Source organism: Hesperophylax consimilis, chromosome 26, assembly GCF_061612785.1.
Source record: "Hesperophylax consimilis isolate HC1 chromosome 26, BYU_Hcon_1.0, whole genome shotgun sequence".
Lineage (NCBI taxonomy): Eukaryota > Metazoa > Arthropoda > Insecta > Trichoptera > Limnephilidae > Hesperophylax > Hesperophylax consimilis.
The window spans coordinates 15658696-15686251 of NC_142861.1; the positions used below are offsets into that span (position 1 = coordinate 15658696).

The 27556-nt window shown below is 34.6% G+C and overlaps 1 protein-coding gene across 1 annotated transcript in view; it reads left to right on the forward strand.

Moving 5' to 3' along the window:
- Rim (Rab3 interacting molecule) overlaps positions 1-27556 on the forward strand; it is a 166483-nt gene that overhangs the window by 60176 nt on the left and 78751 nt on the right. The window contains exons 4-13 of the mRNA XM_089647651.1: positions 2224-2756; positions 8382-8601; positions 9107-9280; positions 14598-14743; positions 18323-18568; positions 18896-19039; positions 20505-20632; positions 20735-20780; positions 21933-22049; positions 22725-22884. Coding sequence (XP_089503777.1) covers positions 2224-2756; positions 8382-8601; positions 9107-9280; positions 14598-14743; positions 18323-18568; positions 18896-19039; positions 20505-20632; positions 20735-20780; positions 21933-22049; positions 22725-22884 — 1914 coding nt within the window. The remainder of the gene's footprint in view (positions 1-2223; positions 2757-8381; positions 8602-9106; positions 9281-14597; positions 14744-18322; positions 18569-18895; positions 19040-20504; positions 20633-20734; positions 20781-21932; positions 22050-22724; positions 22885-27556) is intronic.

Genomic DNA, 27556 nt, shown 5'->3' on the forward strand with positions numbered 1-27556 from the left:
GATTATATTGGTTAATTTATTATTTCCTACGATTGTTGCTCCCGATTAAGTTTAGCTGCACACTTTAGGCTTTTGTTTAATCATTTTATAAATAGTTGATGATAGTTATTAACGTGTTTGTGTGGTGCTAACTACAGACGCCTTTTAGAGCCTTTTTGCCAGATTTATACGAAAACAAACCAAAGTATTTCTCGATTTGGTCCTTCAAGACGGATCTTCTAATGTACTATGGATTACGTATATGGAAATGGTTCAATGACAAACCAGAACAGTGACAAAAAGAACATTGAAGACAAAAAACCTAAGTTAACTTAACCTAACCTTACCTATCAGTTTATCATTATCTGTTTTGTCGCTATTCTGTTTTATCCAGTTACCATGGAAAGTTACGCATGTGGCTGGATACAAAAGAAGTGTTTCAAATTTAAAGTTCGGGCCTTCGACCCGAATAAAAAAAAAATACATACGTAATTTCGTGAAAATCTGGCAAACTGATCCTTAAAATCCCAACTCTAGAACTAGATGTAGCAATATTACGCTTTCAAAATTTTGAAATAATAAAATATATTACATTTTTTATCTATGTCTTTGATGGTTTATTTACAGGGATGTATTGTTCTAATGCATAACCATTCTACTATGATGTATTATGTCATGTTCCTTAAAAATGATTATTTTAGCAATCACAATGGGGATAGGTAAGTATTTAAATGTCTTGCATATTTCTGAAATTGTCCCCGATTCCTCAATATATTTGTGTAATTACTCCTTTTGTGTCTTTATTTCAGTATTTTTTATTTATTTATATTTCTCTGTTTATTTTAGCAGGATAATTGTGGCCTACTTAAAATGGAGACAAATACATTATTAGATCTTTTGATTATCGTGGTTCGATTCCAGTTAAACTTAGTTAAACTAACTCAGTGATGTTATGTATAATCATTGACGAAGTATCTGTTCTATCAGTGAGAGTTCTGGGTTCGACTCCTGCAGTAAAACATTCTCCTTTTGTACTTTTAGGTTTGAACAGTCATGTTTTTATTCGTGTGGCTTAATAATTTATCAAGAAATGATCCCATGGTATCAATATATTCGTTCTGTGGTGTCTCGTCGCTGCCATAGCGCATGGGAATACAGGTTTAATGTTGTCTTTTTCAGAAATAAGGGATAAGATCAAGCTGGATAATGCGCGGCTACAGCGGCAGACAATTTTATGCGAAAAGATAAAAAAGTTCCTTGCGGTGAGAGACGTTGTTCTGTAAATGTTCCGGTGGGAAGCATCCTTTTGATATATTTGCCGTTTCTACTATCATTATGTCTGTGTTATTTTGATTATTTTCAGCTGGATTGTATGATTGTATGTCTCGATATTTGGCTTAGAATGCTACCTTCCTATGTAATCTGACCACATAATACAAACTGTCTTATGCTCTTTCTGTCCTTCATTCTTTCTTGATTCTCTGTTTTCTGACCTCTTTTATCTCGACTTTTTCATTTCTCTTCCTGTTCAAACGCCGTTAAAATACTGTCAAATAAGATGAATACACCAAAAATAAATTCTTGTCTTGGTTATGCAAGATCATTCATTTTTGGTGTCTCACGAAGACCAACAAGATTTTTAACAATTGGTTGATGAAGAAATGATAGGCAATAAGAAGAGCCCCAATAGAGATATTAAAAGCTGGCGTGTTGATATTTATGGACAGTATTTCAACGTTGTCAAAGATTCGATGTCTGCATGCAAAAGCGAGAAGAAGTTCTTGTATTACTATATCTAATAGATGTTGTTACCCTTGGACGATGCACAGACGTATAATTTTATTCTATTTGTCATATAAATTGTTGAATGGTAATCCTTCTTTTTTGCTTTTGCGTGTGTGGTGTTTTCTTTTATTTTGGCTGTTTAAATCACAATAATACAACCGCCATTGATATTTAGGTAGGTCAAACATACAGATTTTACCTATAAGTGATCTGTGTTGATATTATATTTTTGTGGTGAAGCGTTTTATTTTGATTTAAGTGGTAAACAACTGTTCGTGAGTGTTTATCCTAAGGCGAAGCTCGTTTACTGTTCCAAGCACTTAAAATCTTTATCCCGTATCACGTGTGTATATTAACCAAAAACTCTGATATATCAGAAAAGAAGAACTTCCCTTGGTTATAAATTTGTCTTCAAGCCGTTTTTTTATTTCCATCCTTTGTTTTCTTTTGGCCAACTAGGGAAACTAGAGAACTGTTCGCGACTGCAACCCTCCGCTACCAACGACTCCGTCACAACGAAAAACTATTACAATATGTCAAATCATAACAACAACAACGAAAAACTATACCGCCCTCCGCCAGAAATAAAGATGGACCCGACCCGCAGCCTTGAGGAACACCGGAACTCAGACAGATTTGGTTATTCCTACGAAAACGCTTTAACGAATGATTTCCAAGACGACTTTGCGATATACAGAGACAAAGCTATACACAAGAGTTCCTACGGTTGGGAAGACTCAACAGACAGCAGAAGATTTACCGAAAGGAGAAAGAAGACTGTCAGATTCGACGGTCAGGATGGGAGTCAGACTTTTCCGCGGGCCGCGATCCACCAGAGGGCAAGGGATTCGCAGATGGCCCACGATTGGGCCACGGTGCGGTGGGAGTGCGACCGGCAAGGGTCTCAGGACTCTGCCACCAAAGATTCCGGCATAGACACATCTAGCACCTTTACCTCAAGCGAGGACTCCAACAGAGGCGACCCGCCAAAGGTACAGCCAACACGACAAGCAACGTTCTCATTTGCATAGCTCTCTTAATAGGTCATAGACAGATCATTTGATAGTGGGATTGGTTATGGCAGAGCAATATTGGAGAGTTAAAGACACAGATTAACAAACACAGTACTGGGTTCGAACCCTGGTCTTTGGTACAATCATCAAACTCATCAAAATAAGCATGCTGCTTAGCTTATGTTCGCACACAGGCATTGCGAGTTTGACTACTGTTAATAAACCATTACACACACGAACTTTATAAATACATCACATGTTGTCAGCATCACCTTACAGTCTATTCAATCGTTTATGCAATATTGTTCTGTTAAATCAGTATTCATTATCAATGGTTCCGACAATGCAAAAATAGAAAAACGAAGTAGATATAATCAAAACCTTAAATAATCCATTTTATACTCTAGTCCCCATGTATTTTGTAAATGATACAAAAATGAAGTAGTTTTTACTATGTAGTTTCAAAGCTTTTTTTAAACATCATTAAAATACAAATATAATAACTGCCAATTTGAGGATATTAAAAAAGAAAACATGAAAAATGCAAGGATCTTTTTATTGTTAAAACAATAATTGCATGAGAATGAAAGCATATTTTTCTTAGGTACTCGAATAACTAGTTACATAAAATAGATTCAGACATCAAAAAGTATATAAATAATATAACCCATAATATTAATCCACCCAAAAATATCATAAATAGATAATATTTTGAAATATCTTACACAATTGTTTTCCCGATTTGAGAATATTTTTTGGACGATTATTGGAATTCGATAAATAATATTTACGGAGGAGAATAGTTGTCTGGTTTCCTTATTACTAAAACTTAATTATATTAGTTTTCATTTTATTTCATTTACTGTATGAACAACATGTCGATGTAACGTGTGTAAAAATGATTCAATGCATGATTTTTCTTTGGCATGTAGGCTATGATGCATGACTTGCTCGTAAGGAAGATAAACAAAAAGGTACGTCTTTTGGTATTTATTTATATTAATGGTGTATTGAAATGTTGTTGAATACAATCTGAGAAGTTACTAATTGCAATGTCTTCAAAACATTGATTATATTTTGAAATGGGGTTGAAATTTTATATTATCGAACAGGTGGTGAAGAAAAGATTTTTAATTTGATTTTTTAATTTTTTTTTTACAATAATGATGCATTGATACATAATATATTTATAACATACTAGCTGTACCCCGCCACGCGTTGCTATGGCTTAGTCTGTCTGTGCAGATAGATAAACACAAGCGTGTGTTGCTTTTAATTACAACAGATGGCGCTGTTTAAAAAAAAATTACGAACGTTAGCATTTTTATTTATATAGATTAAATTTAAGGGCATTATTAGTCATTTAATCAGAAAAGATGAGTTCTTGTGCCTGATGAAGAATCCACGTTGGACGAATTGGAAGAACGTTCACATAGTCTTTTTTCTCGCGCTCTCGTGCCGTCTCTTTCGTACTGGACGTTAGTCATTACGCTAGTTATATTTTGAACCGACTTAAATCAGGACACACTTACATGATCAACTTACAATTCAATATATAATTATTGTTGGGAATGCCTACATTTTCCGTGTTATTTTAACGTCAATTTTATGCTAAACTCTTAAAATTGTATTAAATTAAGAATTCTGATTTCTTTCTACCAATTTCCAAATAAAAAATCAATGGCCAGATAGTTAATAAAGAATTCTTTGGTTGTTTGAATATTTGCATCAGTGACTTAATCTCAGTTGTATCACTTCAATTTAAGTGCACTTAATTCTGTGACTATTGGTTAATACCATAGATAATAGAAATACGGGAGATGGACTATGAAGCTGTTCGTATAATGAGTGTTCCAACATCTTTGCCAGCAGCGCCCTGCCTTTGTTTCTATTATATGGTTTGGTCGTAGCTTTGTGACAGTCAGCACTCTTCCATGACATGTCTCCCCATGTTTCTATTATCTATGGTTAATGATAATATTTTATTCGTGAATATAAAATGCCTAGTTACGGACAAATTTTTACACTAATGCATTATAAAACCATTGCACTTAAAATTTATTTAGGAGTTATTCTCTCTTTCGATGATCTATAAAACTTGTTGAGTTTCGACTAAAACAGAAATTCAATAGTATCTTTTTTCTTGTTTACTACATCCTACCAACCCTCATTACACCCTCGCTTCATCCTCGTCACATCCTCGGTATATCATCACTACACGATATCCCCACTACATCTTCATTACATCATTATTACATCCTCACTATATCGTCACTAAATCCTTATTACATCTTCACTACATCGTAACTACATCCTCATTACATCATCACTGCATCTAAACTACATTCTCCCTACGTCTTTACACTCCCTTGCTACATCCTCGCCACATCCTCGATATATAATCACTCTATCCTCGCTACATCCTTGCCACAACCTCGGCATATACTCACTAAACTAACTCACTAACGTTTTGCTTCTTACGCGCTCTCAGTACATTTTTGTTCGTGTCTTTTGAGCAGACAAAACAATTAGTATAAGAACATTAGAACATTAGAACATGAATAAATAATTGGTTTTACAGACACAGAATCGCATTTAAGATGTTCTTGTTATTTAAGAATTTCTCCACTTATAGAGAGTACCTTTAAAGTATAGGGGTTTCCAATAAGAGGTGTTATTTTAAATAGCCCGCTATTTCGATAGATGTTACTTTTGAAGCTGTTATTTTTAAACATTTGACAAGTAAAAACTACGCCATTAATAAAAATGGAACGATACACGCTTTAACAAAGCATGGAAATTATTAAAATTCACTTGAGTGAATCAAATGCAAATCATCTTGAGTGATGAGGCCCATTTCCACCTCGGTGGCTTCGTCAACAAGCAAAATTGTCGCATCTGGGGCTCGGAAAACCCAAGAGTTATTGTTGAAAAGCCTCTTTATCCTCAAAGTGTGACTGTTTGATGCGGTTTATGGTCCGGCGGAGTCATTGGACCTTACTTTTTCAAAAATGAGGCTGGAGCATCAGTTACGGTGAATGGATTGCGCTATCGAGAGATGATTAATAATTTTTTATGGCCGGAATTGGATGGTATTGATCTGGACAACGTTTACAATCGCTACGTGTCACACAAGCAACGAAACCATTGATATTTCACGATTGAATATCAAAATAACACCTCTTATTGGAAAACCCTATAGTTTTTACTAAATATGAGCAGTAATTTGAGAAAGCACAAGCATATCTAGTTTACTCTTTTCTCAGTTTACTCTTTTTTCAGTATTAAATGGAGAGCTGTTTTCGTGTCCACGTTTTTTACATTTTGAAACTTTAAGCAGATTAGTTTGAGGGTATAAATCCCTTTCCCCGACAGTGCCACATGGGTTTTGAATACGTCTGTATGACGAGGGGGAAGCGCACAAAAACGTACTGACTGAATTTTGGAATGTTGCCAGATCGGTCCAACCCATTTAAAGTCATTCACCAGCCACCATACATTTTTTACCGAAGTTTTTACGTTCATAATATTGTATACGCGAAGCTCGTACATTTGCCAGACGCTATTGATAAAACAAACACTTTAGACGAAATAAATTTTAAGTAAATGCATATACTGAATTTAATATTAAAAATTCCGTAGATAAACAATAATTATAATCTAATATAACCTAATTTTGTTTTAACAAATACCGAATATCCATTTAGAGGAGTTGGGAAGTATTTATATAGGTGTGCATTTCACTTACCAAGAACACTGCCAGAATTACTCAAGGACGGAATTATACATTGAGAGAATTATTACACCTACTGGAATTGCAAACTTCAAAAAATATCTCTTTTTACTAGATTAAATTTAAAAGTGCTTAAGGCGATGGACCACGTCATGTAACATTTGGACTTGGGAAGTTAAGTTTAAGAACTATAACACTCCTTATGTAGATAGTGATTGTTTAAATTTTCGATGGTATGCGTTCAAAGATGATTTGAAAGGGAGATATGTAAACACAAGTGTTAGAGAGAGCGCCTTAATATTATTTATATATAGAGCGGAGACGGTTTATTTATAGTTTCCGTGAGCTCTTGGGCCATATGCCAATTGTCCATCTCCAACCCCATGTCCCGTTTAACTTCATTCCTTTAGCCTTCTTTTATAAAGTTCACCAGGGTTGTCATTGGATATGTGGCTATGTCTTCTGGTTCCACAGTGCGTCTTCCCAGGTCTCATCTCTCTTTTATAATCCCCCTTGGTTCCCTGAAGGCCCCACAAGCAAAGAGAGCCTTATTTCTCCACTCCACTCCCCTTTGGTTCACTGAAGGCCTCACAAGAGAAGAGTTCACGGAGGTGCATCATCTCTCCTCTATACTCCTCCTTGATTCCCTAAAAGCCCCATGAGGGAAGAGGTTCTCATCTCTCCTTTCCACTCCTCCTTGGTTCCCCGAAAGCCCCACAAGGGAAGAGAGCCTCATCTCTCCTCTCCACTCCCTTTTAGTTCCCTGAAGGCCTCACAAGGGAAGAGTTCACGGAGTTGACCTCATCTCACCTCTCCACTCCTCATGGTTCCCGTAGGCCCCATGAGGGAAGAGTCCACTCCACTACATGTTAAATTTTTCATATCTATAACACAACAGAATACAACGTGTTTTTAATAATTTTCGGAGCTCACTTTGGTTTTTTTTTCTATCGAGAGTCTTAGTCTTTACAAATGTAGAGAAATATGTTATAAGTCGGTAGAAATTCGGAATGCGGGCTCAATACCAGCAGCATGTTAAATTTTATTTTGCGAAGTTCAAGCAAACACATTTAAAAGATTTAAAATACATATTTTTTTAAATAACTTAATTTCACTTATTATAAAAAAAACTTTAATTGAAAGAGGGTTGGTAAGAAGTCAATTTTGAACTTTAAAGCAGTTTTTATAGGCTTGATACTTTATTTTTTCCGGGCTTATTGCTCTAATTATTTCAAATACCAAGATGTGTTTTGCTCGCAGTATTTAATTAAAGCATTTAAAATATTTATAACCAATCAAATTTTCAAACAAAAAAACGTGATTTTGCATTACTTAAGGGTTGATTTTTAGAACGTGTGTAATTCCAGTAGGTGAAATTAAACTAAATTATTTCCATGTATAATTCCGTCCGTGTGTAATATTGACAGGTACGCGAAATTCACGGCTGTGTAATTTCGTCATGTAGCCAATATACACGGTGTACAGAAACTTATAGTACAATCGGGAAAATGGTGAATCCACATCACATAGAGAATCCAAAAAAACTTTTTTCGTTAGTTAAATAGTATACTTTCGAGGCGGATTTACGCTTTTAAAATACATAAAACATTTGTATTTAACTCCATAGCAACCTATTTTTTTCACATTGGACTATAAAAATAGCATCTTTGTACTCGATTTACTCGAAAACGAAAGCTCACATATATTTTTTTACATAAAATCGACTTGAAATGTGATATAGAGTAGATTCCCCAGTTTACCGCTTATACTACGAGTTTCCGGAAATCGTGAATATTATACTCGTATATATTATTATGTATTGTAGATGAGTAATTATTAGACACCCTGTTAGAACTGTGTTTGAAACGCAGAACCCGATGTCATGGCAACCCTCGCCAGATGGCTCCAGGATGATAGGCCACATGATCCTGCGCAAGAGCATGGTGGAGGGGTCATGCGCATCCTCCAGTGCGGCCATCTTGGGCCTCAAGGTGGTGGGAGGCAAGGTGCTGGACGGAGGCCTGAGGGGCGCCTTTATCGAGAAAGTCAAGAAAGGGAGCATAGCTGATATAGAAGGACAGCTCCGAATAGGTGAGATATTACCTTATTTTTAATCAGCATTAAAAATGGTTTTAATTGCCTCTTTCTAGATGTCTACAACAATTATTACAGCAACAAATAATGAGCGCTAGAGTTAAGGAAAGCCAAAAACGTCCATAGCAAAGTCATCAACAACCAAATAAACCTAAATAAAAGTCCTATACTCAGATTGTTCTTATTGACAAAGAGCACTCGCCTCTCAATCTCCCACCTACCCCTACCTCTTACACTGTAGCTCAGACTGTCCACTCACCGTGATATCAACACATGTTAATCTAAATTTTAGATGGTTAGTACTATACTGCCCTGATGAAGCTACGGTTGTAGCGAAACCCGGTCGGCATTAAGTATTTACCTATAAGTGATGTTTACAAAGTTATTGTTAAATTTTAAACAAATAATGATTTTGTCTATAAATTACATATAAATACTTTATATAGATAAGTTTGACCAAACAGACGTGTTGTCATTTCTTTCATTAACTTTTTGTTCCTAGGTGACGAAGTGCTCGAGTGGAACGGTCGCTCGCTGCAGGGCAAGTCCGCCGAGGATGTTTACGACATCATAGCCGAGAGCAAGCAGGACGTGCAGGTCGAGCTATTAGTCTCACGGGCAGTAGCGTCTCCTGCTGCCAGGAGGGTGCCGCACTCAGCTTGGAGGTCACACAAAGGTAAACAGACAGATCTTCTGCAACATGGTACAGTAACAGTACCCTCTGAGGGGGTCCAGGAAACGTTATTAGACTGCCTTCACGCGTAATGTAATACTGATATATGGTACTTTCTTCAGTAATGTGGTATTACAACATTCTGTCCGAAAGATTGCCCTCTCACGAATACGGTACTTTCTTCTGTAATGTGGTATTGCAATATTCTGTCCGAAATATTGCCCTCTCACGAATACGGTACTTTCTTCTGTAATGTGGTATTGCAATATTCTGTCCGAAATATTGCCCTCTCACGTTATATGATACTGATATTCGGTACTTCCTTCTGTAATGTGGTATTGCAATATTCTTTCCGAAAGATTACCCTCTCACGTAATGCGGTACTGATATAATATGGTACTTCCTTCTGTAATGCGGTATTGCAATATTCTGTCCGAAATATTGCCCTCTCACGTTATATGATACTGATATTCGGTACTTCCTTCTGTAATGTGGTATTGCAAACTTCTGTCCGAAAGATTACCCTCTCACGTAATGCGGTACTGATATATGGTACGTCCTTCTGTAATGTGGTATTGCAATCTTCTGTCCGAAAGATTACCCTCTCACATAATGCGGTACTGATATATGGTACTTCCTTCTGTAATGTGGTATTGCAATATTGTGTCCTGTAAGAATGCCCTCTCACGTAATACCGGGTATTTTTTAAATTTTAAATACGTTTTTATATATTATTATTAAAAAATACTAGTGTCTGTAACTCTGATCATTGAACTTTAGAACCGGTATTTGCTTTGAGTTTAATAATATCAATATTTGGATAATTTATATTGCGCCCTTTAAGTGTGGTTTTCAAAATTCGAATTATAATAAACTGTGATTTTTACACGGGCTTGCGCAAGTATATACTCGTTCATACAATGAAATATATATTTCATGAAACGTGTAGAAATGAAACTGTCGAGAAATATTACATTGCTTGAAACATAATTTATTGCCTTTTTAAATCACATTATTAAATCCAGAATGCACGTGGAATGCAATACTTTTCAATGACATCATTTTGTTGCACTTGATGGGCTTCCATAAGTATATTAGTATATTCGCAGGGCTTAATATTTTTTATAAATGTGCTCTTGAAGGTTATACAACTCACATTCTATGTGGAAATTGGGAGACATGGCATGGATGCGTTCCTACTGTCGATACAATATAAGTGTAGGAAATTTTCGCAAAGAACGTACGTTCAATTTCTACGATTGGAAACATGCGACAAACTAGTTATCATATAAAACGCATGAGGGGAGGAAGAATTTAGCATAGCTAGACTAAACATAAACCATCTCACTAATTACATTCTTACAAGACCGTTCAGCGTTGGTGTGCAAAGCCGGCCTCGAGCCTGGTTTAAGAAAGTTTTAACCAAACGAATACCATGGTAATTTAAGTCAAGCTTTTAAAAATTTGGGTCTGGATACCGTCGCCCGGGGAACCATTTATTAGATATTCGACACCTCTGCCATAGGTCAACCCAGGTTTTGTGATAAAGCAGGGTTGTCCGTGTTCATCGAGAGATGCTGGTTTAAGGAGACCCTTTGACCTCTCCAACTGATGTTTCGCCGCAGTGGGAGGGATATATTCATATTTCCTTCACGCCTGTATCCATACCTCTTACCTTCCCAGAACTTTCTCTCCTTCCTTTCCTTACAAAGACCTTCCATACAGCATATCAAAAGATGCCTCTTATGTGGGGTTAGTGAAATATAAAACTGTTCTGACCAAAGATATTAGAAGAACGAGATATGCTATGTTGTCCGCCAAACCGTAGGCGGAGTACTACCTAATTAGGGTACTTTGAATACTATCGGGACGTGTACGCACAGAAATCTGTTCTATGTATTAGTGCGGATTCCTTAGCGGAAGCGAAGGTGTGCAGTAGTATTGGTGAACAAAACCGGCGACACTGGGCAAAACAATTCCACACAGTATGAACTGCTCGTAGCACATCTCGTTCTTCTAATATCTTTGGTTCTGACCTTACGCACCGGCTGAAAATATCTATTTTAAAATTATTTGCGAATCAAAACCTATTCCGAAAAATATATTTTCTGATTTCCCCCACAAAACTCCGTTCTTTCAATCATACAATCAAATTCTTTTATGAATCTATTATTTCTAACTTTCATGTTTTCTCTCTCAAAACTCTTTTTACCTCCCGAAAACTCCTTGCTAGTTTCACAATGCCAAAACTCTGTATACATACCCTTCCAAAATAATATTTAATTTCCTTCCCAAAAATTAAAAGATTTCATGTTTGTTTAAGACAAAGAGCATTTATCCCAATTTAATTATAACAATGTATTTTACATTAGCTAATAATGAATTTCTCAGAGCAGTTAATATAATAATTTATGTAGCCTAAGTAGGTACTTAGTAAAACATTAAATAACCCGTGTAGCGTGTACATCTTAATACATTTACGTAGAAATACCTCACGACATGTATTATTATTAAATTATAGTAGATACTAGATACACTTAAATCTTGTAATGAGAAATATTGTATAGTGGTATTTAATTTTCTTTTAAACTTGACACAGCCGTTAACTTATTGGATTTCCCACAGATAACAGAAAATTGCATCCACGTGCAGCAGTGCTCCGCCTTTTAAAATATATAATCTATTAGAATCTCACTTTTTTTGGTAATGAATGAATGCAAATTTGGAAACGGAAATTAACTCATTTCCCGATATCTGATTGAGCTGAAACTTGACAAATAGACTCGTTGTTGATGGCAAGGTATTCTGTCAACTTTTGGTGTCAATTGCCTACACACACGCGGAAATATGAGCATTTCTCTGAAATAGGATGATATAACAACAGTTTATACTAAATAAATTAACAATTAACATAGATGTATTATAGTAAAAAAACTTTTTACGTGTTGATTTTTTTCTACATAAACACCAAAATTTTATTGGCTTAGCCGCTTTAGCAGTCCGTACAATTTGGTCGCCATCCGGCGACAGTCGGCACACTTACATGCCATATCTCCAATTGTTTATTACAACTGCGTAACACAAGGTGATTTCAAAATTGAACCAAGCACTTCGCCTGATGACGATACCAACAAATTTCACATTATAGTGGCTTCCAAACTACACCATTTAAAACTGTTCACAAATTCACTTAATTCACAAAACCCGTGCTTCTCCATTTCCCCACTGTTAAAAATGTACATTATTTGATGCTAATCAATAACTTGTTTCAGATTAGATTATTATATTATGATCTTTTCCCAGTTGTCTATTGTAAAACATGAAAAACATGTAATCTATCCATGCCTGCACCCTTTCCACCCACTGTGTAGATATAAAAAAAGTAATACCAACACTTTTTCAAGCACTCTTTCATACAAAGGGAGCAACAATTTAAAACATTAACAATTACGTATAATATTTTATAACCCCTGTGTAAACAATATTATATAGCCTAGTTTTTAGAAGTTTTGTCTTGTGAATGTGTCTAGTGGACTCTGATAGAGAGAGTTTTGTTCATTTGTAAAGTTTCTGCAAAAAATATTTTTTATTTATGTGGTGGGTTAAAATTGTTGTACCAGGAGTCCCACAAGGTAGTGATCTGGGGTCACTTTTATTTAAATCATTTTGTAAATTAATTCAATGCGGTGCTCTTTTAGGCTGGACAAATGGGTCTGATGTGCAAAATAATGTGTATACTGTACATTTTCTCGTGTAGATATTTGTAAGTTTAAAAATACCCAAAACAACTAAACCAACCAAACTTGAAAAGACAGTGGGTATTATAGTTTTAAATGTTTAAATTAACAATTTCCTTGTGCGTAGGAGTGTGAAATTTTTATAATTGAAACTTATGAATATGTAAATAAAATTAAATCTTCAAATTAAAAAAAAAACCAAAAAGGTCTGCTTCTGAATATATTTAGCGTGTGTTTATTTTTATTCTATATTTGAAATGTTCTTCTGCGGAAACAACATTTCTCAGTTTTCATCTTGACAATTCAAGTTTCACAAATTTACTAGTTACTACAACTATATCTGTTATGGAGTGGTTAGTTTCTGCTTCCTGAGCCAGGTGGTCACTTATTAAGAGCCCAACGCGACGCAAATTCCAATTCAGCTGAGCATGGTTGCTCTGGTGAGAGGCAACTATTCTAAATCGGTCAGACCAATTTCATGTTCTATTTTATCAATGCATTTTCACCTTTCTTTTAATATCTATATGTTTCTTTTTATTATCTGTTATTTAGATTCTTATACGCCGGTTCAAAGTTGGTGTGGTAAAGCCAGCTTTAAGTCTGGTTTAAGGCCAGCTTTAACTAACTAACGCCGTGGTAACAAGTCAAGGTTTTCACTGTTATATTTTTACACAGCGTTATTTTTACACTGCGTTTTTAAGTAAATGGGATAGTATATTGTAGGAATACTAATAAAACAAATTATAAAGGTTCTAATTTTACAATCAACGTTGTATACACCTGCTGGAAGCTGTAACAAGTTATATTGATATCACTTGAATTTTTTTATAGCGCCATTTTTGTTAAATATCACCCCAAGGCAGTGAGAGAGCAGTTTATAGAAGTGACAACGAAATTGACGCAGATACCAAAGATAATAGAAACATGGGGAAATATGACATGGAAGCAACTATTATCGAGCTATGATCAAACTTAATGAATTCGAAAGCGCCGTGTTTAGTGTAGGATATAGATTGAAATAAAGTCGGGGCGCCGCTGCGCTGTGCAGATGAGATTTATAGTAGTATGGGTGTACAATATTGGCGACACTTCTGAGAATAATTTTACGCAAAAATGCTTCATATACCATCTCCATTGTTTATATTATCTAATGATGTAACAGTGTATACTTAAATAGTCTATCACAAAATATACTAAAATATAAATACTGTTGGTGTGTATATAAATACTTTTTTTCGAAACCAATTTTTGTTAATAATTATTGCTTTACCGAATTCAAAAGTGAGCATCCTTCATCATGAGAACATTAAAAGTCTTACATTATTCTGATGAAGGAAGTTCACTTAACAGTTCTGTACAAATTTAATACTCTTCTGATAAAGTAACTCCCGCAACCGATAAAAAATAAATTGTTTTCTAAATATTTTTATTTATGTATTATAATTATGACAAGCAACAAAATTTATATATTTTTTCGAATACTGTACCTTCTTCTATGGTCAAGATAATGTAGTTTCTGATTCTTAATTAAATTGACTGAATGTATAAACCTGTTATTAAGTATTTTATTTTTGAATTCACAGACGTTTACACGGACAATGTGGGTATCCACGATAAGCCATCGGTACTAGTGACGTCACCTGGATCTCCCGATGTTCATTCAGGTCATCGTAACCGTCAGCCCCGACTTTCTTCCACCAATAACCCCAACGTTGGAGGAAGACTGCAGGTAATTAAAGCATTAATCTAATTAGTTCAATAATTTAGGAAATTATCAAGATTATAAAGAAAGCGTAAATATAACAATACTAACACAACAACCTACCGTAAGCCCCGGAATAGGAATCCATAGTGAGAAGGACTTTGAATATAACGAAATTCTTTTATACTAAGCATATACTTAACTATGCAACACATGATAAATCCACCCACAATAGACTTTGATAAAATTTTATTTTTCAATTAAAATAATATAAATTAACATTTCAATCGTCGACCGTCAAAATACTCTCAAAATTGTGACTCTTGTCTGTCTGTAACTTCGGTTCAATGAATTTTAGAAGTTGGATTCGCTTTGAATTCATTTCAAAACTAGCTTTCTTTTTTGAAAATGAGGCTGGAGCAACAGTTACGGTGAATGGATTGCGCTATCGAGAGATGATTAATGATTTTTTATGGCCGGAATTGGATGGTATTGATCTGGACAACGTTCACTTTCAACAAGACGGAGATAAGTGCCACACAAGCAACGAAACCATTGATCTTTTACGATTGAATATCAAAATAACACCTCTTATTGGAAAACCCTGTACTTGATATATCATTTTAGTAATTTACGTATATATAAATTCCTATTAATAATTGGGATTTCTATAGTTTAAAAGCCCATTAGACAGAAAATGCATGGGGTCGTCGGAAGACCCACTCGGTTACAGACGTTTTGTTTGGCATCTTTGTTTGTCAAGAGTTAATGTCTTTTCTTAAAACCTTCAGTGTTTTTGTTACTCTTTCTTTTGTGTGGATTTTGCATTGGCAATAATTTCTCCATCTAGTTTTGTCTGCCCGCTGCCTTTTTGGCTATGCGATTATATTTATAGTATTTATAGTAGAGGTATGGGTATTATTCCATTTTTTCTTTCCTGATAACCTCACTAACAAAATACTTAATTATTTTTGAATTTAAAATGCACATAAGACGCAATTTATCACTGCCTTTATTTGGTTTACCTATTGTGTGTCATATAAAATCACATAATTATTGAACTATTCGTATTCGTCATTATTGTATTATAGTCGGTTAGGCTATCAAAAAATTCTTACAATCTTTGTGGTGATATAAATGGCCCTATTTTATGACAAAATGACATTTTAACAAAGTTTTAACACGTGTAATTCATTTACTTGGATTATTTGTTTGATTAGTCCATAACACAGATATAATATAAAAGATGGCAATATCCACTTTTCTTGTAAACTGTATGGTATGCTTCCATAGGTGTTGAATTTCATGTTTACTTCTAAACAATTAATGCTATTTTCTATTCAAACTAATTGATAATACTTTTAACTTCTACAAACGAGAAAAATGTTTTTGATTTTGCTGAAATGGAAAATATTTTCTTTTGCAAATTAAGGCAATAATTTTCTTGGTAAATAGTTGAGTGGAATTTGATATCCTGATAACATGACAATAGAAAAAAGAAAGATGAGCCGCGAGCCGAAATTACTAATACGAAACCGTACTCAAAAGTGACGTCAAAATTGTTAACCCATTCTTCTGCAGATCGCATCTAAGCACAGCTATTTTATCAGCCCTGGTTATTTTCTACCTTCATATTAAACGTATAGCTTTCATTGGTTCCGCCGTGGCTATTGTATTCTATGTAGTTTGTTCGTAGCTCGGCAACAGTCGGCAAGCCATACGCTTGCATGCCAAATGTTGGTGGGTTATATGTACAATCCAAAATAGCATAATAACTAATACTATGAAAATAGCTTTGCTGGAATCCGCTGTTGAATAGAGAATATTATTTTTTTAATTTGGGGGCGGGTACGGGTAAATATTTATTGGCTAACCAACACCTCTGCCTTAGGTCACCCCAAGCTGTTCGTTACGTTTGGTGACTCAGCAAGGATGCTCGGGTTCATGGAGTGAGGTTTATCCGGGTCTTGGTGACAGTTGGTCGTAGATAGCCGACAGTTTCCGTGCTATATCTTTCTTTTAATTTATCTGTACCCCATATTATACTACAGGGTTTTCCAATAAGAGGTGTTATTTTGATATTTTTCCCGTAAAAGATCAATGGTTTCGTTGCTTGTGTGGCACGTAGCGCTGTCTTGTTGAAAGTAAACGTTGTCCAGATCAATAACTTCCAATTCCGGCTATAAAATCATTAATCATATCTCGATAGCGTAATCCATTCACCGTAACTGTTGCGCCAGCCTCATTTTCGAAAAAGTAAGCCACCGAGATGGAAATGGGCCTCATCACTCAAGATGATTTGCATTTGCTTCACTCAAGTGAATTTTAATAATTTCAATGCGTTGTTGAAGCGTGTATCGTTCCATTTTTATTAATGACGTAGTTTCTACTTGTCAAATGTCAAAAAATGACAGCTTCAAAAGTAACATCTATCGAAATAGCGGGCGATTCAAAATAACACCTCTAATTGGAAAACCCTTTATTTGCATTGGCTAAATTCCTCTTCGTTCTCCCCGGGCAAAGTTGGGTTGAATTTGATTTCTTGTACGTAATTTAATTATTTATTTTATTTATTCAACTTATTAATTATTAAATGCAATTACAAATATGATAAACAGTTATAATAAATAAAATTAAAAAAAAGACAATACCCATAATATTTAAAATAAAATAAAATCAGCATCGTATCATTGGAAGTACCTACATACGTGTATAAATAAATTTACAATTTATTTATTTATTCATTCATTTTCGGAAAATCGACAGTTTAAATTGAATCAATTTGTACATAAGTATTACATAGTAAAATAAAACCAATTATGGATTTCCTCTTTGTGATTTTACCTCTATTGAGACAGCATAATATGGAATAAGTAAATTAAATTTTGTTACAAAGGAATATGAATTAAAAAAATTTATACAAAACAAAAGATTATAAAAAACGAAAAATTTACAAAACATACAATTATAGCCATGGAGAGAGGTTGTAGATATAACTCAAATCATAATAGAGATATAAACAATAGAGACATAAACATTATTCACAAACCATCAGAGAAATATTCTTTTATGGACCTCTTGTATTTGGAAAGTTCGCAACTGAAAATATCAACCTTGGATAATACGCTTTTGTAATTATTGCATAGTCTGTTCAGGCAAGAATTCTGCTTAGAGTTCTTAATCATCGATTTATATACATAAATCGTTTTATCTGTCTTGGCTGATCATCCGAGACTTTATATTTTTCTAGAATAATTTGTGTTTTGTCTAACGGCCAGTGGAAGTGCATTGTATAGCTTTGTTGCAAAGTATCTAAACTTTATTTGGCTAAAACTTGTTTTAGCGAAAGATATTAAATTTTCCATTTGGTTCTAGTATCACGAGCAGTTAGCAATATAAAGTAAAGTTGCCTAATGTCCAAAAACGGATTCTCGTAAAGATTTCGTCTGAACTGTTTGTGAACGGTAGTTTTAGAATAATCTTTGACATTAGTTTCTGAGCTTCGAAGAATGTATAAATGGAGGCAGTGTTAGCCCCTTCCTAGACTAAATTTTACATTTTCGATTAAATATTGACATTGGATTAATCATTATTCTCTTTCTTCAGGTCAAGTTGGGTTTTGATCCAGCCGCCCTGCAGCTGGTGGTTACCATCGTCTGTGGAGCTGGCCTGATTCCCAGGCCCGCCGGGCAGCCCCGATGTCCCTATGCCAAGGTCTTTCTGCTGCCGGACCGCAGCGAGAAGTCCAAAAGGAGGACCAAGACTCTCGCTGGCACCAACGACCCCAGATGGGGGCAGACCTTCGTGTATTCTGGCATCAGAAGGTCAGACCTGAAGCAACGCATGCTGGAGGTAAATTGATCGTTCAAGTGCATATTAATATAATTTTTCATTTATGGATCGTGTTCAAGAGCAGTAAGGTAGAACTGTCGATAGTAAAGAGAATGATGGATAAATACTATTGCTACAGAAATACAAGGTCAGCCCCAAAATCTACTTGTATTTATTACTACTGCCTGCTAATTAAGGGCACTTTCCTAATGGCTGTCCATCGTGTTTTTTTGATCCCGAAGTGTTTATTTGAAGAATTATTAGAGACCGCGAGTCTCAACAGTTACCAAATCTGAAAAGTTTTTCAGTCTATAATGTACCTGTAATTATTAATATGTTTTCTTCCAGGTGACTGTGTGGGACTTAAACAGGTACGGTCCCAATGACTTCCTGGGAGAAATCGTCCTCGAACTGAGTCTCATGCCACTAAATGATGAACCAGAGTGGTATTACCTCTCCACTCACGAGGATATAGCACCAATACACGGAGGGGTCAGTTACTACGCCAACTACTTTCTATTAGTTTTGTGGGTTTGAATGAACTCGAATTGACATACGCGCCGTACTGCCAAACTTATAATGACACTTTTTCAAAATACTTTTTTTAATCTTATTGACCGTTTGACCTTTTATCTGTCTGTATATTAATTTGTTTGTATTCAGTTTCGTAAACTGCGGCATTCTCTTTAATATTCAAGCAAACCTTATTTTGACTAGATGGCCAACTTTGATTTGTTGGCTTACTTTTGACTGAGCAAAATATTAAGGACAAAGTTCGTTTTCAAGTTCTGTGAAAATTTTTTTCAAGTTCTGTTATTATTTCGGTTTTGTCAAGCAACTAGCCAATAATAGTATAAAAACAGAACTTGAATAGGACTTTCACAGAATGCCTGAAGAAAGTTTAAGAAAAGGATTTTTATTGAAATAGTGACGTTTTTTACTCGGTAATGTTATGGGGCCACTGTTAGTGACTGAACGTAGTGAAATCCTATTCTAACTTGACCGTTTTGCATTTCGTCTGTCTGTTATTTTATATGTATGTTCCGTATCCGATTCAAGAAGGTGGACGATTTAGATTCAGTAAAGTTCTTGTCTTAAATGTGAAATCGTCATGTTTATTTTGGCTTTGTGTTTCGTATTCTGAAAAAAAAATTGTCATTGAGATGGTGTGAGGTTTCTTTGCATAAATTGTTTGGTCCCTATTCGAAAATAAAAAAAAATTAAACAAAATATTATATGGTTTATATTTAAGCAGGTAGATATTTCTCCCAGGCCTCGGGCGTATTTTGTCAGAAGGTTGGAGTATTTCCGCTTTGCAATAAAATCCAATTAAATAGAATATGTATAAACGTATCCAAAAAACGTCTTTGAAAGGTGATTAAACATGCTTTTAATTTTTTTTACTAGAAAAAAACATATATTTTTGCAAAATTAAAATTTTGAATTCAAACAAAAAACAAAAACTGAAGTGGCTCACTTTACATTTTTTATTACTAAAATTACTAATGAAAAAATGTTTCAGTCGGAACCTTTAGTTTCATAAAAGTGGAAATTTCAATTATTTTGTAGTTAATTTCTAGATTTTAATATAAAGCGTGGTATTTTCTCTTTCTAACACCATTTAGATCATATTTCTTACCACAACAGCGAGGGAGACAAAATGATTTGAGACCATATGAGTTGTTCCCATAAGCGAATAAATTAGCCTGAAAGGATTAGTGCGTACTTAAATCTAGTGATTTCAGAGGAAATATTGACTTATTAAATAAGTACTATAAAGTCTACTGTTCACAGAAATAGTTGTAAAATAATTCTAGTGTATTTTATCCATTATTGTAGTGCGTAGAATCTCTATTTTTATTGGTTGAACGAATCGTGTAAACCCCCCTGTAATTGAATAACCTAATAATAAAAATAAATATTTATAATAATTGTAAAATATGATTTTTTGTTGTAGCGCTACCGCATGGACTTATGTGATATGGACGCCGACCCCGCTCTGACGCCCACAGACCACCTCTCCCCGCCCTCGACTTCGACCAGTAGATTATCCGATTCGGACACGACTTCGGAGTGTGAGCTGGAGTGCTGCGCAGGCGGCGTGCCCGGCGCGTCCGGCCGCTGCGCGCGCGCGCACGCTCATCGCGGCCGGGCGCGCGCGCAACGGGTCGTCGCGGACGGGGCCAGCATCTCGAGCTTGGGGTCCAGCTCGAGTCCTCCGCCGGCGGAATCGGTCGGTTTAATGGATACTTCGTTCCATGACACATACACAGGTTTTGTTGGCCAGTTTTCGACGGAATGTCGTTGCTAATTTGTATGGCAATGAACACAGAGTGGGACACCACCATATGTAATTAAGAGGAAATGCAAACGCAAGAATCATAGGTACCCTTCCCTTCTCCCGAATTCTGAGTTAACTGCACCTCCGGTTGATTATACCTAAATAAAATGTCTCAGTCTCGAAATTTTGTATTCTGCTATTTTCTCCTCTAAAACTGGACCGATCTATAAGATATTTTTCACCAAGTGTATTGAAACAAAATATTCTGGGTCGATACGTTTGTTTCTTCGGTAAGAAGAAACTTTAAAAAAATGTATCGTAGGGTCATGCCAGTAGTTGATATATTGTATTTAAGAGTGTATGCACTCGTGTCAAAATCCAGAAAGGAAATAGGGGGATACGTTTATATAGATAAAATAAGGCTCACGTATCCTCTAGCTCCGACAAAAACCGGCCGGCAATACTTTTACGTGTGTCTTTCGCATTTTTGAAACTTTTAATCATTTGAAATATACATTTTAATTTACCTTTCCAATCTTCTTCCTGCCCCAAGAATCATCATTATCACTTGCACGTGAACTCTTGAAGAGTTCAACTAAAACCAGCCCAAGAAGATACAGAATCAAGTTGGCCAAATAATGGAAGGTCCAGTAAGGTCCTTCACCGGCGGAATCAGTCGGTCTTACGTATTATTAGAGTCCTTTAATCTTTAATCCCTTGAAACTAATAAGCGTCTTTATTACGTTGTTTATACAAAGAATTGGAATAGCGAAAGTATAAAAAAAAAACAATATTTAACTATCGCGTGCCGCAATTGAAAAAAAATACACTGATTCTATTCCCTTAATGCCAAAAGTGGATACACGATAGTATAAAATCGGTTATGTAGTTTTCTACTGATAATGGGCTTGCCACAGTATAAAATTATTTATAGAGTTCGACCCTCTGGACAACAATTTGGAAAGAATCACCTAAAGTGACGTGCAATAGTTTACCTCCGGTGACCTCTTGGTAGAAGTTCTATATCAGATCAAAACTTAATATTCGTTCTACAAAATCGCTTGTTTTTTCGTTTTGTCTTCTAACGAATTGATTTGCTTGTAGATGGAGCTAGAATTTGCCCGAAGAAGTAGAAGAGACATGAGTCCTCAGGGCAGGCAGAGGGCGGCCGTCATGAACAGAGACACAAAACCCAATTCTTATTCTCACGGATACAGAAGGGTGCGTACTCAAATCAACAACCAAAAACTTAGACTTTTTTATGGACAAAGTTGCAATACCACCTCCTTTAGCCAACGTTTTCATCTGAAATCTAGCCTTGCGTTATAATATACAATATCAATTTGCAAAAACCCCGGTAGACACTGCAAACTGTCTGAAAAGTTGGATATAAGAGGAGGAAGTGCAACTTAAATAACACACCAAAAATCAATCATGATATCAAAATACCTCCTTTAGATAACCTTTCATTAAACCTTTCACTAACTTCATATCAGCAACATTTTCCACTCGAATATATCAATTTCATTCTGAGACTCTCTCGACATTTTGTGGTGTTAACGAACATGAAGACTGATCTACTTTAAGTCCTCTTTTATTTATCGATTGTTTATTGTATTAAAAAGGTAAACTAACATTGAAGAAACACAAATGTTTAATATTGACAATTATTAAACCAAATTATTGAAATTAAAAAAAAAAAACATCAACCGGCTTTCCACAAGGTTCTACTTTAAGCCCTCTTTTTTTAAGCGAATTAAAACTAATAAAAGACTTTTTTTTTAAAGAAGAAAAAACGTTTTTAATATTGTTAATTGATAAAACCATTTAAATGATTAACAACGTATGTTTGATGACCATTTTAATAATTTAAACAATACATATATTTTTTTGTAGAATGGAGCCATGCTTGGTCAGCGATCTCACTCTGCAGCACCAGCTGATGCACCACAACCAATGCACGGGGGGCACGCCCAAAGGTCTAGGTCCAAGTCTCCCAGGCACTATGACCACAGAAGAAGCCTATCCCCGCCTGAGGGATGGACCAGATACTCAGGTAATGCGTTTCACCAACCCATTCTAATTATTCTTTGTTTTCTACATGTTTCAAGGCATGATCATAATAATATTATGAACAACCTCCCAAATTAATGTTTTTATTTTTTAGTTTTAGTTATAATTTTACTAATCTTATATAATTAACAATTAATTATATTTCTGTTTCAGGATGCAATTTTGTTTTATTGACAGTTTTTTCCAGAAAAGATGAATTTATAATTGTTTCTAATTTATTTATTTATTTCAAAGTTTCAGGTCTTTCATACATTCTTCAATACTTTCTCAGAAATTCTTTACTTCTCTTTTTGCTCTAATCTCTAACCTGTAAACAAAATAAATGGTTTTTTAATGTTCTTTTATTTTAGTCTAATTCTCTTTTTGAAAGAGCACAACAACTAAAATATTTAAATTTAAAAAATCTACATCTGTTTATCATTTTTTTCTATTTTAGTACCTTATCACAAAGGTGCAATGCACTATTAAATGCTTTCGATAAGAATTTAATAAAGATGGAATTCTAATATTGGGGTTTACAGTGAACTACCCGAAGTTTTTAAAAGGTGTTAAAATCTATTCTATACTTGTTGTGTTAGAACTGCATGGTTTGCATCTAGCGATATTTCTTCTTCTATTTTCTATTAAGTGTCTTCCTCTTGTTGCATTTTCACGCTGTCTTTCACTAGTGTTACTGCTTTCATCACATATTTATCACCTATCTCTTTCCGTACACCTAGTTGAATGGATATGTTTGCCCCTATTTTAAGCACTGTATTCTTCCCTTTTAAAACCATAAATTTTTATTTTCCTTTATTCATTATATTGATTTGTATGATTTTTTTCACTATTTCAAGAGGTCTTTTATTAACGAGGTCAAGAATTTATTCTTCTATGCATACTGATTGTATTATATTTCTTCTATTTTATATTGTTGATGTCGTTACACATTTGTGCAGAGTTGTTTTTGGCTTGAGGGTTTTATATAGACCAAAGAGACGAGCAGCATTTTGGAATCGTCAGAAGACAATTTTTTTTTGCTAACAGAAATTTTGAAATTTTGAACAACAGAAAAGACGACGAATTTCGCATTTACGAAAATTTTTAAAGGTTGTTGAAATGAAACAGTTAATATTTACGACGAGTTTTCAAAAAATTCTACATGCGGTCATCAGAAGGTAGGAAAACATGCAATTAATTTGATGTGACACCCGTGAAGCTACTACGAGGAGGTCCATACATATACTCACTGTGGAGTTCAGAAATAATGGTTTTTGTGCTAAAAAACAGATATTAGAAATAAGACAGAGGCCATGTACTATTGCGCGCAAAAAAGTGTCACTACCGCAAATCGCATCTACGCACAACGGTGCCTCGTCTTTGTTTCTACAATCCAAAGCATTATATACTTTCATTGGAAACGCTGCTTTGATAGTGCGTGCAGTTTGGACGTAGCCCAGCGATAGTCTTAACCATGGCGGAAAGAAGGAAGATGAGATGTTTTTATGAACATTTCCTACAAGACTTGTCGCTAGCTTGCGGAGACGAGGTATGAAGTGGTTTTAAAATTGATACGCCCATTTATTTAGCGGCCCACCGGATAAAGATCAAGCCAACTAATCGATAGGTGCATAGACACATTTTTTTGTATAATAGATATAATAAATTAATAAATAAGGACAACTATGCCGTGTGTGGTCTTGAGTGCGCTTGGGCCCAGCGCTCACTCAGGAGTGGCGCTTGGTGCTGGTAGGCTGCGGTCACCAACGCGTTGGCGGAGGCCATTAGCCGCATCCTGGCTCCAGTGACCCGGTGTCTCATCAGGCCGGCCTTCTTATGAAGTATATGAAGTGGCTGGCTTAAAAATACCCCGCTAAAGCAATGGCCAAGATGTACTTTCAGTATTTAAAAGCGTACATAATATTTCTAGGTATATATTGCTTTCAAAACAAAACACAGGTTTTTGCATTATTACGCGAGAGTGAGACCTCTGGTAATTTAAAAAATTAACCACGCATGGATAGAAAAGTTATATTTAAACAATGAATTGGGTTTTTAACAGAAATTCAGATGTGACTTTATCATTGAACGACCAATTAGCACCATTTTGTTATTTTGAGATTTCAAAGGTCCCGTTAAACTCCAATTCTAGGTCCGTTTCACTTTCTATCAAATCCTGATCAGCTGGCGAGCAAAACAACTTGACAGTAAAGTTCTGCTTTTCTCCTGTGAAGTTTTTTTGTTGTATGTTTTTATTCAGTTTTAAAAAAAATACATTTTTATATCTAGTATAAACCTTTTAAGAACTTATTTTTATGACATAAAGGACACTTTACAATACATCCAAAACTTATTCTTTATAGTATTTAGGCATAACCCATTTTAGGTTGTGCTTTTCTGCTGTCAAATATAACAATATGACAGTAAGGTTATGCTTTTATTCTGTCAAGCATAACAATGTGACAGTAAGATTGTGCTTTTCTGCTGTCAAGTATAACAATATGACAGTAAGGTTGTGCTTTTATTCTGTCAAGCATAACAATATGACAGTAAGATTGTGCTTTTCTGCTATCAAGCATAATAATATGACAGTAAATTTGTATTTTTTTATGTTGAGCATTCCATAAGGAACATTGTAATTTTTTTTTATCAACCTTCTATATTAAACAACAGCATATTTTTTATTGTAGAAATATTTTTTTAAAGTTTTTATTCTCGTTTTTTGAGTCTCGATAAAAGGCATCAAATCTGTGGAATATCTGTGTGACGTCACCAGCACAAGGAGCTTACTTTTTTTCCGACAGGGTAAATTTAGTAACTAAATAACTGTTTTTACTCAGTAGGGACTGAAACGTTTTTATTCACGAAACAAATAGCTTTCTGGACTTTCTAGACCCACGATTCTGAAGAACACGTTGGAAAATGTCACTTTTGTTTTGGAATTGGACCGATATTTAAAAATTTAGCTGTCGATTAAATTTTTCTTTGTTTAGTTAACTATGTTAATTGTGAATTTTAAAGCTCAAACTGAGACCGACTCATAAAAGTCGTTGTATCTCCTTTTGTATTACGGTGAGATATATGATTTATGCGGTGTTCGAAAGAAGCGGGACCATGATTTGTATTTGCATCCAAAAGTTTGCTATACACTTCCAAATAATTGTAATATATTTAAAAGAGTCATCGACCCTAAAATTTTGCGTGTTTACGAAAGATATATCTTGACATTCATTGTTCGTGAATTTTTTAATAATTATTTTTATATGTAACAAAAAAAAGTGAAATGACAATTATCTTTACAATTCATTTGTTTGATCAAATATCTTTTTAAGCCCCCGCATTCTGAATTTAAATCGATTTATAACGCATTTCTCTTGATAACTAATTTTTTAAGTTCCTATAAAACTAAATGTTAGTTTTGAAGATACATTTTGTTATGCCGAAAAGGTAATTATATGAAATTCTCTAGATAGAAAAAAAACGCAAAGCTCCGAACATTATTATAAACACGTTTTGTTCTGTTATTTAATATGTTATAGGTATGAAAAAATCCACAGTATATCATTAAATTCAACTAAACCATTTGTATAAAGATTTTTGCTCTATTTCAAACGAGTCGTAAATCAGTCTACCACGCTTTGGTACAATCAAATCTCCAATACGCTGTAATCAGCTGGGGAGCTGCATATACAAAACAAATCTACTCCCTGTTGAAATTGTACAACGTCTAATTATAAAAACAATATTGAAAAAACCAAAAGATTATCCAACACACCTATTTTTGAAGAATTTAAAGTATTAAAATATCAACAATATCAATATCACAGCTTTTTAACTGAAAGTCGTACTCGTCAAAAATATATATTTCCAACACAAAAATGTAAAACCACTTTTGCTCAACATCATTACATATATCTAGGGAAAAAATACTTCAACAGCCTACCCGAAATATCAGAACAATAGAAAACGATAAACACCTACTAAAAGCAATTAAAGAGAAGTTCAATGTAAAAATACCAAAATGATGAAACTATCTTTGTAATTAATTATAAATTTTAATATTCATAATTACAAACACTAAATATTCTTCATCTTGATACTCACCACTCTTCTAGACACAAGCGCCAGCTTCTATAGACGAGGAACATTAAAAAATCCAAAGCAGTGGAAACTAGTTGTATTAATTATCTTTGTTAACATTATTGATTATACTCTGTAAATTGATTAATTATTTAATAAATATATTTAAAGTAAAAAAAAAATTAAATTAAATATTTTCAACATTTTCGCTAAAGTGGAAGCTACAAGCCAAAATGTGAATATTATTGGTATACCTTATATTGTAGGTAATAGGCATTAAAATCGCTTGACAAACGGAGTCTAGAAACGTTAGATTTCAAGCACAAAACTGGTTTTTATTTATTTTGTAAATAATTTTATAAGAAAGCAAAAAAATTAATCAAGTGAAACTGTCACAGATAACACAGGCCTGCGACCAAATTGCTTTCTTTAAAATAATGGGTGATTCTTATGTATTTTAGTGCGCTGAGTTCAGAAATGCCCCCAGTTTTTTTCCAGCACGTAAGCATTTTCCGCAAAATGCATTTTTCTTTTGCCTATCTTAAGGCCCACCTTAAGGCGTATATTTATGAATATGCCGAAAAAAGTTGTTTTTA